Source organism: Scyliorhinus canicula, chromosome 2 (genome assembly GCF_902713615.1).
Source record: "Scyliorhinus canicula chromosome 2, sScyCan1.1, whole genome shotgun sequence".
NCBI lineage: Eukaryota > Metazoa > Chordata > Chondrichthyes > Carcharhiniformes > Scyliorhinidae > Scyliorhinus > Scyliorhinus canicula.
This window is the reverse complement of record NC_052147.1, coordinates 128,311,901-128,328,513: the sequence shown is the minus strand read 5'-3', so window position 1 is coordinate 128,328,513 and position 16,613 is coordinate 128,311,901. Positions and strand designations below refer to the sequence as shown.

General features: G+C 45.7%; 1 protein-coding gene across 1 annotated transcript in view; it reads left to right on the top strand.

Annotated features, from left to right (window-relative positions):
- Window positions 1-7,060, top strand: part of cps1 (carbamoyl-phosphate synthase 1, mitochondrial) — a 170,171-nt gene extending 163,111 nt beyond the window's left edge. The window contains exons 36-38 of the mRNA XM_038786419.1: window positions 2,704-2,816; window positions 4,335-4,464; window positions 5,814-7,060. Coding sequence (XP_038642347.1) covers window positions 2,704-2,816; window positions 4,335-4,464; window positions 5,814-5,912 — 342 coding nt within the window. The 3' untranslated portion in view covers window positions 5,913-7,060. The remainder of the gene's footprint in view (window positions 1-2,703; window positions 2,817-4,334; window positions 4,465-5,813) is intronic.
- The last annotated feature ends 9,553 nt before the right edge of the window (window positions 7,061-16,613 follow it).

Below are 16,613 nucleotides of genomic sequence, written 5' to 3'. Positions count from 1 at the left end.
ATGGTCTTTTATATATCTCAGATAGTGACAGAAATTTTGGGATTAGGGAATTTGGGTAATATACCGATTAAGTGTCACATTGACAATAAATCCCTGTGGGAAAATGTGCACTCTACAAAAAGTGTCAATGAAAAAAGGTTAAGGATAGACACTGCAATTTTGAAGCTGATGTTGGACAGAGGGGAAATAGCAAAAATTAAATGGGTCGACAGTAGCCATCAATTGTCAGACTGTTGTACAAAAAGAGGGGCTAGTTCACAGAAACTTTTGGATATTGTTAATGAAGGGCGCCTGTTTCTGTGACTTTTTTTCCTTCCAAAAATGAAAAAACAATTGCGTGTGTGTTTTTGAGTTTCTTATAATTTTGTTTTCACTCAATTAATTTTTTTTCTCCAAGGAAGGGGAGACTGTTAAGTAATGGGTTAAGGGACATTCCAATTAGTTGCCTTATTATGTTAAGTATCCAATAATTGACACTGATATGTAAAGAGGCCTTTGTGTCAGGTGATGTGATGATAAGAGTTTTGTGCTGAGTCTGTTAAAGTAAAATAATAATAATAATTGCCTATTATCGCAAGTAGGCTTCAATGAAGTTACTGTGAAAAGCCCAAGTCGCCACATTCCGGCGCCTGTTTGGGGAGGCTGGTACGGGAATTTTTTGTGAAAAGGAGCAGAACCTTTGACTCTTTATACAACAGCAACTAAACGTCTAACATGTACCAGGCAGTGCCGGCACATCACCATTTCCCTGTCCTGTACCAGAATCACCATTTCCCTGACCTGTACCAGGCAGTGCCGGAACATCACCGTTTCCCTGTACTGTCCCAGGCAGTGCCGGAACATCACCGTTTCCCTGTACTGTACGAGGCAGTGCCGGCACATCACCGTTTCCCTGAAGTGTACCAGGCAGTGCCGGGACATCACCGTTTCCCCGCAGTGTACCAGGCAGTGCCGGGACATCACCGTTTCCCCGCAGTGTACCAGGCATTACCGGCACATCACCGTTTCCCTGCAGTGTACCAGGCAGTGCCGGGAGGTCACCGTTTCCCTGCAGTGTACAAGGCAGTGCCGGGACATCACTGTTTCCCCGCAGTGTACCAGGCAGTGCCGGGAAGTCACCATTTCCCTGCAGTGTACCAGGCAGTGCCGGGACATCACCGTTTCCCCGCAGTGTACCAGGCAGTGCCAGACGTCACCGTTTCCCTGTTGTGTACCAGGCAGTGCTGGAGGTCACCGTTTCCCCACAGTGTACCAGGCAGTGCCGGAGGTCACCGTTTCCCTGCAGTGTACCAGGCAGTGCCGGGACATCACCGTTTCCCTGCAGTGTACCAGGCAGTGCCGGGACATCACCGTTTCACTGTTGTGTACCAGGCAGTGCCGGGAGGTCACCGTTTCCCTGCAGTGTACCAGGCAGTGCCAGACGTCACCGTTTCCCTGTAGTGTACCAGGCAGTGCTGGACGTCACCATTTCCCTGCAGTGTACCAGGCAGTGCTGGACGTCACCATTTCCTTGCAGTGTACCAGGCAGTGCCGGGACATCACCATTTCCCTGCAGTGTACCAGGCAGTGCCGGGACATCACCGTTTCCCTGCAGTGTACCAGGCAGTGCCGGGACATCACCGTTTCCCCGTTGAGTACCAGGCAGTGCCGGGAGGTCACCGTTTCCCTGCAGTGTACAAGGCAGTGCCAGACGTCACCGTTTCCCTGCAGTGTACCAGGCAGTGCTGGACGTCACCATTTCCTTGCAGTGTACCAGGCAGTGCCGGGACATCACCATTTCCCTGCAGTGTACCAGGCAGTGCCGGGAAGTCACCATTTCCCTGCAGTGTACCAGGCAGTGCCGGACGTAACCATTTCCCTGTAGTGTACCAGACAGTGCCGGGAGGTCACCATTTCCCTGCAGTGTACCAGGCAGTGCCGGGACATCACCATTTCCCTGCAGTGTACCAGGCAGTGCCGGACGTAACCATTTCCCTGCAGTGTACCAGGCAGTGCCGGACGTCACCATTTCCCTGCAGTGTACCAGGCAGTGCTGGACGTCACCATTTCCCTGCAGTGTACCAGGCAGTGCCGGGACATCACCATTTCCCTGCAGTGTACCAGGCAGTGCCGGGAAGTCACCGTTTCCCTGTAGTGTACCAGGCAGTGCCGGATATCACCATTTCCCTGCAGTGTACCAGGCAGTGCCGGACGTCACCATTTCCCTGCAGTGTACCAGGCAGTGCCGGGACATCACCATTTCCCTGCAGTGTACCAGGCAGTGCCGGACGTCACCATTTCCCTGCAGTGTACCAGGCAGTGCTGGACGTCACCATTTCCCTGCAGTGTACCAGGCCACATCGGGGCATCTCCTTTTCCCTGTCCTGTGTCAGGCTAATGCAATAACTGCACTGGAGACATACAGGAGGAACAGAACCACTTTAGCTGCTTATTTGACCCTTTCCTCCTCCTTCGTCACCTGGGGATCGAGTTTTGTCGGGGGCCTGTTCTACTGCCCCCTCATACCGTATAGGACCTCCCAAAATTATTTTCCCTATGTGAGCCCTCACCCTGTGCCAGCCGTACCGAGAACTCAACTGCAATTGAAAAGAATATAACCATTTATTTGGAACCTGTCATAACTTTTAGAATCAATGGTGTAAGTGTTGCAAAGGACAATGTGATTGTGCCTTGACATGAAACCCACTCTGTTTTTCGTTGAAGCTTTATGCAACGGAAGGCACGTCAGCATGGTTAAACGCCAATGATGTACCCTCAGCACCCGTGTCCTGGCACACAGCAGACGATCACAGCTCCTCAGCTCCTTCCTTCACCAAGTGAGTGCCTGTAATATCCTCTGTACAGTTACCTGAGCTGAGTAATAGCCATTAGATTCATAGTAAATTAAATCTATCTTTACATATGTAAATGCTTTGTTGACATGCTTTCCAGTCCACCTCTCAATTTGCAGAGCCTCTTTGAAAGGCAAACAAACCGCTACGATTTTGCAGAAATGTGCCTTTGTGAATATTTCAATCTGGGACAATGTCAGTTTGGACAGAACGATTTTAAACCCAGCATTAAGGATTGAGAAAACTAGATTGATTCTGGAAATCACTTGCTGTTGTAACCCTCACGAGACCTACGGGCTTGGAGCAATCGGTCTCCCCGTCAGTTTCATTGAGTACGAGCTCCCCCTCTAAGGTGCGGGGAGCCCGAGGACATTCATGATTGAGTTCTATATAAAGTCAGCCAGATATGGAAGCCACAGAGCAGACCCGGCTGGGATCTGATGTATATTGCAAATAGAATTGCTTTGCGATAAACATAGTTTTCTTTCACCTCCTTGATTCGGTCTCGTTTGTGACCTACTAAACGTATGTTTAAAATTCCTGAACCTTTTGCACTGGTTGACTGGTTTTGCCCTGATTTTGCTGAAATGTAAACCTTGCCCTACAGACTTTACAAACATGGTTTGACAAAATGCCACGCAATGGGTTACTTTATAATCCTGCTGGAATTGCAGGGAAGATCCTGGGTAGATAAGGAATTGGTTACATTGTTGTGGGCATAGGGGGCGGGATTCTCTCAGCCCGGGCCCGGACTGGAGAATCCCCGCGACAGGCACGAATTGTGCCACACCGCCCCGACGCCGGCACGCGATTCTGAATCGGCTCCATTGGTGCTGCGTGGTTGGCGCGGCGCCGTTTGGGGGCCGCTCAACGTGGGCGGCCGATTCTCGGCCAGAGATGGGCCGAGCAGCCATCGTAAAAATGCCGAGTCCCGCCGGCGTTGTCCACACCTGCTCTCAGCCGGCAAGAACTCGGCGTGGAAGGGTCGGAGGGCGGCCTGTGATTTATTCAAATTCAGAATTCAGGTGCGGCTATTGGATCGATACGTGGATTACGGTAGAACGATGGGGTGTAGATTAATTTGTTCTTAATCTGGGACAAAAGTTCGGCACAACATCGTGGGCCAAAGGCCTGTTCTTTGTTGTATTTTTCTATGTTCTAAAGGGCGTAAATTCTTCCTTTCAAGAATTATAAAAATAATAATTTGTTAGGGTTATTTTAAACATTTATTATAATTCAATGATTGGGCATGGTACAAGGGCACAAAGGTAATCTTCACTGTTTGAACCCATTATCTGCAGTATTAGGTCTGCCCCTTTTCAACCTGGACCGCTGGCAGACTATGGGCTGACACTACACGAGTGCCTCCCTTTACATAACACTCCGAAAGATAAATGGCAGTCACAATGTGTATTTGGCAGAAGCAAGTTTATTGCAAAAGATTTTGGCTGCTGCTGTCTGTATTTGCTGAGCGTCGTTAACTCTCCTCCAATCTTTTTTAAGCCTAATTCATGATGGAGTCATCGACTTGGTGATAAACCTGCCCAACAACAACACCCGCTTTACGAGGGAAAACTATCTGATCCGACGAATGGCCATTGATCATGCTGTACCCCTCATTACTAATTTCCAGGTAACAACAATATCTACACCTAGTACACCCAAGAAGAAATGATGGGAGAGGTATTGCTTGCCTACTGAAATTCCAGTGCTTTGGTAGAATATAGACCTGTCATGTCTAACAGCCAGTGGGGAGGGAGCAGGGTGGGGGAAAGGGGGTCGGTGAAGTGCGCCTCGCCAAGAGGATTCAGAATTGAAAAGAGAGGATTCTTTGTTTTTACACACTCTTTCATTTTTGCACTACATTCTGCTGGACAGGAAGAAGTGTGTTAAGATGCAGCCCGCAGAGTTATTTCTATCTCCACCCCCCCAGCATGTGTAAGGAGGCTGCTTATGGGAGCTTACTGTGCATAAATTGGCGGCCTCAGTTCCTACATTGCAACAATGATGCAGAAACAGATGAGGAGGAAGAGAGAGTGTGCAAGACTTTCCAACTTTCCCTTTCTGCTGGGTTAATGGATGAATGACAGCCTTTCCCCTCCTATAACTTGTTCCCACAAATGATGTGCCCTTTTTCCCCCAGGGAGAATAGGTTGGCTATTATTTTCCACCTCCGACTGATTTATTTGACAACTATTGAAGTAATTGTGTCACTTAAGGGAATGTATTTCAGGGTGTGCTGAATTCTTTTTGTAATATATTGGAAATATGAAATTGTTTCATGTCAGGGAATCTGGACAGTTCATTTAGTTTGTTGCTGCAATTTTAGGAATTATATTAGTCTGTAAAGTTTAAAATGGTTGCTGTCATTAGATTGAAATTTGCTGACCTTATGAGGTTACTAAACGTCTTCCTGTACTGGAAGGGCTCTAGCGTTAGAAAGTTGCGACCTCTTTCTACCTGTGCTATTTCTTCACACATGGTTTTAATGTTGGCATGTTGTTTGACACCCACATCCATGTAGCATCCTTCCTGCGCATACTGTCTGAAATGGTGTTTTGTATGGCTCACTCATCCCGCCTCCAGGGAACCCGCCATGGAGTGGGGGGCTTCATCTTCAGCGGGACTGGAAGTTCCCACCAGTGGAAAGAGCTGAAGAATCCCACCCTATGCCTTCGACCTGTGTACTGTTTGTAGAGTGGTCCAGCTCTATGGTCCAGCATTTATTTCTCCCCCAGGCTTCCCAGGTACATTTTGTCAATTGTCAAAGTAGGGTACAGGGGAATGTCTCTGAATGTTAATGGTTAGAAACATTAGAGAGCCCAGCACAAACCTCAAGGTCACTCCGCTCAGTCTGATGTCAAACCTCTCAATAACCTATACCTATTTCAACCTCTACCTTCAATTACTGAAGTGTACAAGATGCTCAAGTTTCAACTTTTTATTTGATGATGCTATTGATTTCCTCTTGTACCCTTTCAGGTGGCAAAGCTTTTTGCTGAAGCGATTAAACATTGCGGTAAACTGGATTCTACCAGCCTGTACCACTACCGAGAGAACAGTGTGATCAGAGGATTGTAGTGAGTGGCTGCCCTGAGCCTGGCTTGTGCAGGTCCTCACTCCATGTGTACAAAGTTGGTTCTCTGATACAGACAAAACCTGCTCTTGTTGTTTATAACAGTTTAATAAAGAGAGATTTCATTGCGACCATGACTTGCAACTAATTCAGCTCTTGTTCAGGAGGTTCAAGCACTATGTAAATAACTCCTTGTTTTATTATCTCTATTTTCTCCCCACTATAAATGGAGAGGGGAACCTCACACTGAGGCATGGGAACTGGCAGGAGCATTAAGAGCACCCCACCCTCTCCAGCCTAATGTGTGCCTCTGAACTCCTCCAACCCTGTGGCAATCATAGGATTTCAGTTCACAACTTTGGACCGAACAGACAATTTATTTGCAACAGGAGTAATGTCCCTCTTTCCACATAACTTTATGAGGTGTTCTCCATTGCAAGTGCTGAAGCCCCTTTGTCTTCAAACTGAGAATGGTCCTGAAATGATGTGTCAGTCAGTGCCTTGCTTCGCTCCTGTTAATGATTACAAAGCAGCGGTAGGTACACTTTGACATTCTACCTCGACCAAGCACCTGGAGTAACTTGATTTCTTGCATTGGAACATTGGAAATGGTCCTGTTTACATTGGCAGAGATTGGTCAGCCCAACATTGGAACCCAGATTAAGTGCTCTGCACTACCAGCTGATCCCATCCCCCAGCAACCCAGTCCCCTTGACAAATTTGCACTGCTCTTGACTTGACTGTTTTCCCCCATTATAACCTCACCAGTACACATTTCCCCTCCACAGTGGCTATGGTGTGTATACCTCTGACATGGGAGTGAGCTCAGCCCCTGTGATACCAATGAGAATGCTGGTTCTTGGTGTCAGATGTGTTTAGTGATTGTACTGGTTCTGTGGACATCTGGCAGTGTCAGTCACACCCCCCAGCCCCATCACAGTAATAACAGAAATCGTTCCAAAGGAAGTTGAGTTGCAGAATGATGTTATCGGTGAGATGTGCCCATGTGACTGATTGTCTGCACACGCAGGGCCACAGTCTGACAGTTCTTTTCATAGTGCTTTGTGTTCATTTCATTCCTCTGTTGTAAACCTGTGTAATTCCTTTTAATTGTAACTGAACAAAAATAAATCATTGTTTAATTAAACTCAAAGCTGTGCAGTTGGTGTGAGAATTAGAATGTGACCATGTCCAGCTAAATCACTTGAACAGCTGCTCTGAACACAGGAACACCCTTTTGACTATCTTACTTTGATGCATTGCATTCATGTACACCTCTTTTCCTTCATCTGCCACTTTCCTAGATGGGGTATAGTTCTATGGATCTTGGGCACCATCCATCTGCCTCCCCAATGGATTCACTGAACATTGAGAGTGGAATTTTTCCAAGGCCCCACAGGCAGGAGTGCAAAAATCAGTTTCACGTCGGACTTTGGGAGCTGGGGTAGGATTGAACACTAAATGAGTCTGGCTTGTCAGTATCCTGAGTGGAAGGCCAAGTAAGTAAGGACCTGAAACCCAAAGGCAATAGACCAATAGGAGCGAAATGCAGGCAGTCCTATTCACTGTGTTGGCCAATCTCTACGATTGGGGGTTCGTGACCTTGTTGAGCTCCAGGCTCGCACTCGCACTGTTACTGCCGTTTATCATGCACTTGTTTGTGACACAGAGCATGTAGCTTGTAGGAAGTTAATTACAACACTTCAACTACACAAGTAAACAGCCTGCTCATTTCTATCATTGCTTCCCTGCCCAGACCAAGATTGTTCCTGTTCAATGTGTTTGTTGACCTATCGTTTACCTTCATTTCTCATTTCAAATGTCCATGATTGCAAGTTACAAAGTTCCACTCCCTGGAGGAGGCGGTGGTGAAGGGTTGGGGGGGGGGGGGGGTTGCTTCATGTGTATTTTGGCATTTGCACCACACACAATTTTCTGATGGAAAGATTCCAATGTTCCTGGATTCCAGTAGATGCCTTACTGATGGGTGAAAGGATTGTGTTATAATCAATGATCAAAACAATGTCAGAATTGCTCGGTTGAATTTTTTTCCACATGAACAGATGTACTAAAACGGAATATAAGAACTCAATGAAGGTATCAATTACTTCCATTAGACAACGATTATAGACTTACAGCCCATCTCTGGAACTTGCGACAACAAGTTTTCTGATTATTGCCGTGTGGAGAGAAGTAATTTGAGTGAATGTACTTGGAAGAAAATGCAGTCAGATTTCAGACTGAAGGCAGCCCCCAGGTACCCAGCCTTCAATCTACTAGGTAGTAGTAGTTGCCTGGGTGATAGAAATACAGATTGTTTAAACAATGTGACAGTAAAAAATCTGTTTAACTAAGCTGCTCACTGCAGTGTGCTTCAATGCATTGAATTGTCTTGTTCACGTCTGCCATCAGTTCCATAGTGGATCAAGTAGAGGAGCAGCAAACATATTCTTCCTGGGAAAATAGAAACAGGAGGTGACCGTTCAATGTCCTGAGATTTATCATTGAATATAAACTGAACTTGGCCAGTGGCACAAATACTGTGACTACAAGAACAAGTTAGAGGCTGGGAATTCTACAGAGAGTATTGCACTTCCTGAATTGTCCAACAGCTACAAGGCTCAGTCAGGAGTGTGATGGAAAACCCACTTGCCTGGATGAGTGCAGTTCCAACAACACTCCAGAAGCTCAATACCATCCAACACATAGCAGCTCCATCCTCCACCTTAACCATTCACTCCCTCCACCACCGACACACAGCGGCAGCCGTGTGCACCATCTACATGATGCACTGCATCAACTTACCATTGCTCATCAGTGACATAGTGGTTAGCAGTGTTGCTTCACAGCTCCAGGGTCCCGGGTTCAAATCCGGCCTGGGGTGATTGTGTGGAGTTTGCACTTTCTTCCCTGTGGTTTCCTCACACAGTCCAAAGATGTGCAGGTTAGGTGGATTGGCCATGCTAAAATTGCTCCTTAATATCCAAAAAGGCTAGGTGGGGCTCCTTCTGCACTGTAAATTCTATACTTCTATGATCTGACAGCACCTGGGGATACCACCTCTACCAACTAGAAGGACAAGGTGCATGGGAACACCACCGCCTGGAAGTTTCCCTCCAAACCACACACCATCCTTACTTGAACTGCACAATTCAAGAAGGCCGCTCACCACCACCTACTCTAGGGCAATTAACGATGAACTGCAAGTGCCAATTATATCTACGTCACATGAAAACATTTTAAAAAACTGCGGAAAATTTTTCATTCTCGACCTTGAAAATGTTAATGAATCTAGTATTTGCTACACTAAATAACCAAAATGAGCACTCGCTGAAAAATAAATTACTTTGGGGAGATTACGTCATTTCTTGGTGGAGTACGGTATTCAGACATCTTGAGAAAGTTTTTTGAGTTGAGTTCGGATCTATCTACCCTCTAGATCATAAGTAAAGTATATTGCTCTCACAGTAGGACAGCTTAAAATAAAGATTAATGGTATTTAAAACAGTGCAGACTTGTCTGAAGGCAAGGAAGAACAAGTCATTTGAAATAGCCTTTTTAAGACATACAGTCAGAGTCTGCAGGAGTTCTAACAGGAGCAAATCTGTTCTGAAAAGCAAGTATTACTCTGTGCCATTGGGATGTAGGATGGATTGAGATGTATTTCCTTTATTGTTGTTAATTGGGAATAAAGATTGTAAGAAATGTATTGTATTTACAGTATTTAGTAATACTATTGAGGGGTAACTAAGCTATTTTTGGGTGTGAGGTTAAAGATTTTAAAACCATGTTAATAAAATTTTGTTTTAAAAATACCAAACCCCTATTTTTCCGTGCAACCACTCCTGGAGTGAAGTATTCTTTCTGCAAGGTCTTACAATATAAACTAAAATATTGGGGGCTTGGTCCAGTATCCTAGCCACAATTGGGCTCTGGTCTGGAATCGTAATAAAATTGGGAGCATATCCGGGATCTTAAGTAAAATTCCTTGTTTGGCTTGAGGTGAATGAACTGAAAGACAGTGAGTGTGTGGAACAATTGCATGCTTTCAGGTTTTGAAAGTTAAATAGGGAGTGACTGGACATGATTCTTTCAGGTGCAAACATTTCCCAGGGTGTGGATGAGATTACTTGGGATGGTTTACAAAAGGTGAGTAAAACAAAACCTTTGGGTTTGGCAGAGAAGCTGCAGTTAACCTTATCTAATGGGGTCAGGAAGGTAGAGATAATACAAGCCATTTAAATTTGCCAGAGTCACAGCTGGATTCATTAGAACTAGCTTGAATTCAATTGCAAATAGATATGAAGAAATTGGAAATAGAAGAAAAGGAAAAAGAGAGGGCTTATCAAATAGGAGAAAATTTGAAGTGGAAATGGAAAAAGTAACGAAGGAGGAAGAGAAACTGAAACTGGTACATCAACGGAAAATTTTAGAGTTAAAGGCAGAAGCTGAGGAAGATCTAGAGAAAGAAGAAATGCTTCCTAGTCAAAAGTTTAGTTGGGATATGTGCAAATATATTCAAGCCTTGCCAAGATTTGATGAAAAAGATGGGGAAGCTTTTTTCATCTTATTTGAGAAAGTGGCTAAACAATTGAATTGGCCGAAGACCACGTGGGTAGTATTGGTTCAAACAAAGTTGGAATGCAGAGCTAGTGAAGTGTTTGCATCACTATCAGTGGAAATATCCATGGGTTATGATGAGGTGAGAACAACCAGGTCAGATGTATATGGAATTTGAAAGAATAAAATAAAATAATTTAGATAGGTGGATAAGAGCATTAAAAAATAGACCAAACACACAAAGCTCTTAAGGAAATGATTATGTTGGAGGAATTTAAAGATTCACTTCCCACAGTAGTGAGAATCTATGTGGAAGAGCAAAGAGTTAAAACTGCGAAATTGGCAGCAGCAATGGCAAATTATTTTGAATTGGTTCATGAAGCAATGTATGATTTTCAATGTCAATTTAAATTTGTGATGGATAGACACTGGGAAAATGAGAAATTAACAGATGGTCAGTGCAAAGGAGGTTAAATTGGTGATGTTAAGGAGAGTGTGCCTCTGAGTAAGAAGGAAACCTACGATAGTGGAAGAGAGATAGAAAACTTGTGTTTTCATTGTAATAAAGTTGGACATGTGAAGTCGTAGTGTTAGTGGCTTAAGAAAGTACTGGGAAGACAGATTGAGTAAAACAGGAAAAACTAGTGGGATTTATTGAAGTGGGAAGAAAAATAATTGTCCCAGCAGAAGAGGTGCCACCTCATGTACAAACTGTTCAGAGGCTTGTGGGTAAGCAGGTGCCTGAACTTGTGAAGAATGTTATTTGTGAGGGTAACGTTTGTGTGTACAAGGTGGAGGAGGTAAGGACATTAAGATCTTAAGGGATACAGGAGCAAGTCAATCTTCAACAGTGAGAAAAAGGAGATGTGTAGTTTGGAAAGAGCATTGCCAGAAAAGGTGGTAATATGTGGAATTAGCGGTGAGAGGAGTAGTGTGCCCTGTAAATTACGGTTAGAGAGACTGTCGAAAAGTGGTGAAGTGGTGGTAGGAGTAATAGAAAAATGACCGTTGGCAGGGGTTCAATTTATCCTTGGTATAGAACATACAGTGCAGAAGGAGGCCATTCGGCCATCGAGTCTGCACCAACCCACTTAAGCCCTCACTTCCATCCTATCCCCATAGCCCAACAACCCTTCCTAACCTTTTTGGACACTAAGGGCAATTTAGCATGGCCAATCCACTGAGATCTTGCAAGAAGTGTATCCTGGAGTGTTTCCTGATTGTGTGGTGACAAGATCACAAAGCCAATGGTTGAGGCAGGAAGTAGAGAATTTGAGAAGTACCAATAGGGAGGCTGAGGTTCAGTTCTCAGAAATCATGGGCGGGATCTCCGACCCCCTGCCGGGTCGGGGAAACGCCAGGATGCGGCGTGAATCCCGCCCCCGCCGTCCGCCGAATTTTCCAGCAATGGAGATTCGGCGGGGGCAGGAATCGCGCCGCGCAGGTCGGCGGTCGCTCGCAGTGGCCCCCCCCGGCGATTCTCCGACCCACGATGGGCCGAAGTCCCGCTGGTTTTTGCCAGTCCCGCCGGCGTAGATTAGACTAGGACCCTTACCGGCGGGACCTGGCGGGGTGGGCGGGCTCTGGGGTCCTGGGGGGAGGGGCGTGGGGCGATCTGGCCCCGGGCCAGTGGCCTGGCCCGCGATTGGGGACCACCGATCCGCGGGCGGGCCTGTACCGTGAGGGCACTCTTTTCTTGCGTGTCGGCCATGTCAGCCTCCGCGATGGCCGACGCGTAGGTGAACCGCCCCCTGTGCATGCGCGGGGATGACGTCAGCAGCCGCTGACGCTCCCGTGCATGCGCAGACTCACGCCGGCTGGCGGAGTCCCTTCGGCCCCAGCTGGCGTGGCGCCAAAGGCCTTCCACGCCAGCCGGTGGGGCGCAAACCACTCCGGCGCTGCCCTAGCACCTGAAGGTGCAGAGGATTCCGCACCTTTGGGGCGAGCCGACGCCGGACTGGTTCACACCACTCCGTCCCGCCGGGACCCCCCGGCCCGCCGGGTGCGGGAGAATCCCACCCCATGTTTGATCAGATGGTTGGTAAAGAACAGCAGCAGGTGGTGGATGAAGTGGATATCTTTAGTTCAAGAAAGTCGATTGAATTACAGCAGAAAAATTCTGAGATGAAGCAGTTTTATCAGAACGCATATTGGAAATAGAATCTGACTGTATGCCAAAATGTTATTACATTAAAAATGATGTATTAATGAGAAAATGAATATCTTTACAGATTCAAGCAGATGCAAAATGGGCAGAGGTTCATCAAGGGGCAGCACGGTGGTACAGTGGTTAGTTTTGCTGCCTCACAGCGCCAGGAGCCAGGTTCAATTCCAGCCTCAGATGACTATCTGTGTGGAGTTTGTACATTCTCCCCGAGTCTGCTTGAGTTTTTTTTGGATGCTCCGGTTTCCTCTCACAGTCCAAAGATGTGCGGGTTAGATGGATTGGCCATGATAAATTGCTCAGTGTCCAAAGGTTAGGTGGGAGTTACAGGGATAGTGTGGGGAGTGAGCCTAGTTGGAGTGTTCATTCAGAGCATTGGTATAGATTAAGGGCCGAATGGCCTCCTTCTGCAGTATAGGGATTGTACTATGAAGTGATATTACCAGTGGGTTATAGAAAGGAAGTTTTGCAGGTAGCACATAAGGTTCCAGTAGAGGGTCATTCTGAAGTAAGGAATACTCAAGCAAAAATACAAAACTATTTTTATCAGCCTGGGCTACATAGGATGTACTTGAATTTTGATGTACATGTCACACATCTCAGTTAATAGGGAAACCTCAGGTGGTAATCAAACCAGCACCTGTAGGGGCAGCACAGTGGCACAGTAGTTAGCACTTCTTCCTCACGGTGCCGAATTGCCGCTTAATTGGAAAAAGACAAATTGGGTACTATTTTTTTTTAAATAGCACCATAATACCCATTTCAACACTTGAGGAACCTTTTAGTAGGGTCCTAATTGATTGCGTGGGACCCCTGCCTAAAACAAAAAGTGGGAATCAGTCATTGTTGACCATAATGGATGTGTCTTCTAGATTTCCAGAGGCAATGCCATTAAGAAACATTACATCTGAGAGGTTTGTAGAGGGATTAACCAATTTCTTTTACTAGATATGAACTAAGAAATTTAATCAGATCAGGGATCCAATTTATGTTGAAGTTATTCAGGCAAGTTATGGGTAGTTTAGGAATAAAACAATTTAACTCGATGGTGTATTATCTGGAATCACAAGGGGCATTAGAAAGATGGCATCAAACTCTAAAGACCATGTGAGGGCCTATAGTCAAGACTATCCAGAGGATTGGGACAGAGCAATTCCATTTGTACTATTTGCAATTAGGGATACACCTAATAAATCAACTAAATTCAGTCCATTCAAATTAATTTTTGGTCATGAGGTGAGAGGGCCATTTAAATTGATCAAAGAGAAATTAATGAGTCAGCATTTGGAGTCTAGGTTGTTGGACTATGTGTCAATGAGATTAACTAGGGCTGGTGAGTTGGCTAGGAAACATTTAAAATTGTCACAACATGTTACGGCAGCCTGGGCTAGTGTGCGGTTGATTGACCCAGGAGTCCCATGACAAGTGAATTAACCAATAATTTGTATAAAATTTGCTTAACCTTTAGCCCTTGGCTGCCCAATAATTTAGTCATCAGTTTTGGAAGTTGAAACACAATTAATGTTTATTTATAATAAAAATAAAGATGAAATGTGATCATAACGGAATAATGGCCAGCTAACCTATTACCCCTCCCTCTCCTTTTGACCATCCCACCCTCTGCCCACACAGGACAGACCAACACATAGGAGTGGGAAAGTGTGGAAATAATAAGGAATAAGGCAAAGAAAAAAATAAAGATGAGAGTCTTTGCTTTAGTGCATCATTTCCCGCTATGAGTGAGATTTAAAATTGTAACTTTGAAGCCCATATTGGTTTTCCTGCTGTTTTTAAAACACTGAACTCACACCTTTCCTGGGGTGACAGAGGAATAAATTGGGATAAATTGTTGAGTCAATATTCTGAGGAAAATCAAAATGGCGGAAAGAGTTATTAGTCACATAGAGCTGTATGTGGTAATATGCCCAAAAGTAATTATGGTGATGTAGATGTAGGAAAGGCTATTCCCATTAAACAACAATCATAGTGGCACACTCTACTAAAGTTAGCAGGTACAAAAGGAGATTTGACAGCAAGCCATCATCAAAGTCAGTTGCAGCGATTGGAGATCACCCATTGTCATGGTACCAAAACTGGATGGAACTTGATTGTGTGTGGACTATAGAAAGGTCACACCAGTTACAAAGTTAGATTTGTATCCTATTCCTCATTTGGAAGAATGTGTTAAAAAGGTGGGACAAGCAAATTTTATTATCTAACTTGACATACCTAAAGGATATTGGCAAATACCTTTATCAGGCTTTTGTGATGCCAATAGCCTGTATCAATTTAAAGATATGCCACTTGGAATGAAGAATGCGCCAGCAAAATTGCAAAGATCAACCAACAAGGTAATTTCTGAACTAAATTATTGTGCAGTGTACATTGACGATTTGGTGGTGTTCAGTTGAACATAGAAAGAGAATTTGGAACATTTAAAATAATTATTCGATCGACTGATCTGGTGGAAACTGAATTGGTGGTAAATTTGATTAAAAGTGAATTTGTGAAAGCTCGAGTCACATTCTTAGGCCATACAATTAGACATGGTCAGATAGCTCCACGGAATGTGAAAATGAAAACTATTGGGGACTTTCTACTACATCAACAAGGAGAGAAGTTCTGACATTTCTGGGTGGTTTCTACTGGAAATTAGTGCCAATTTCAGGAGCGTGATTACTCCACTGACTGAAATTCTGAAAAAGCACAAGAAATTTCAGTGTGCGTCAGAAGGTCAGGAGGTATTCAATAATCTGAAGATTGTTAACCACTGCATCAGTGTTGATGACACCTAATTATGCAAAGCCATTTAAGGTGGAAATTCATGTGAGTGATGTATGTGTTGGTGCTGTACTGATACAGGAAGGCAACAAAATAATCAAAAGATTTATTGTTTTTTTTTCTCAAACTAAATACTCATACAATGAAATATTCTACCATTGAGAAGGAGACATTGGCCGGGATTCTCCGAAACCCCAGCCAAGTGTTGACGCCGGTGATGTCAAAGCCAGTGCTAGCGACTCCGGCGTCAACGAGTCTCCAGGCCCAGGCATTCACCCCTTCTTCGGGGGCTAGTACGGCGCCAGAGTGCTGTGCACTGAAAAAGCAGCGACACGGCTGGCGCGGGTCTGCGCATGAGCGCCACGACCAGCGCGGGTCCGCGCTTGCGCAAGGGTTGCCATCTCCGCGCCGGCCCACGGGCAATATGACGGAGCCCTACAGGGACCCAGCGCAGAGGAACATAGACCCCCCCCCACTCCCGGAATTAGCCCGCCCGCCGATCGGTTGGCTCCAATCACAGACCCGGCCATCGTGGACCCCCCACCACCACACCAGGACGGCCCCCACAGCCAGATCTCCGAGGACCCGCCAGGGACCATACATAACCCATGCCAGTGGGACTTGGCGGGCACTCGGCCCGTCGAGCATGGAGAATTGCCACGGAGACCACTATCAACGGCCCCCGACCGACGTGGTCGCCGGAGAATCGGTGGCCCGGCGTCGGAGCAACATGGTGCGATCCTCGCTCCCCCCCCGGCAATCCTCTGACCCGGCGCGTTACAACACTTTGGCATTTATGTTGGTAACAATTCATTGGAGCCATTTGTGCAATCCATTAAAGTTTTTGGACAATTTAAAAATCAACATAATCACCTTTATTGGTCAGACTTCCGGTGACGGTGGGTGGGAGGCAACCGCATACTGGAGGTCTCCTGCTCGGGAATAGGAATTTCGGAGTTTTAATGCCCGGTCCCGGGGGTAATGGAGGCTGAAAAAGCTGTAAGAAGGCACGGGGAGGAGAAATGTCCAAGTTTGGGGGGAAAACGGCCGTGAAAAAGGGGTTAATGGAATTCCGCCGGGGAGTGAAAAAGTCAGCGCAGGAACTGTAAGGAAAGCGGAGGCTGGAGCAGCAGGGGAGGCCGCATCACCAAGGTGATGGCTGTGGAACTTGAAAAACAGTTGACAAAACACATGGAAGCGA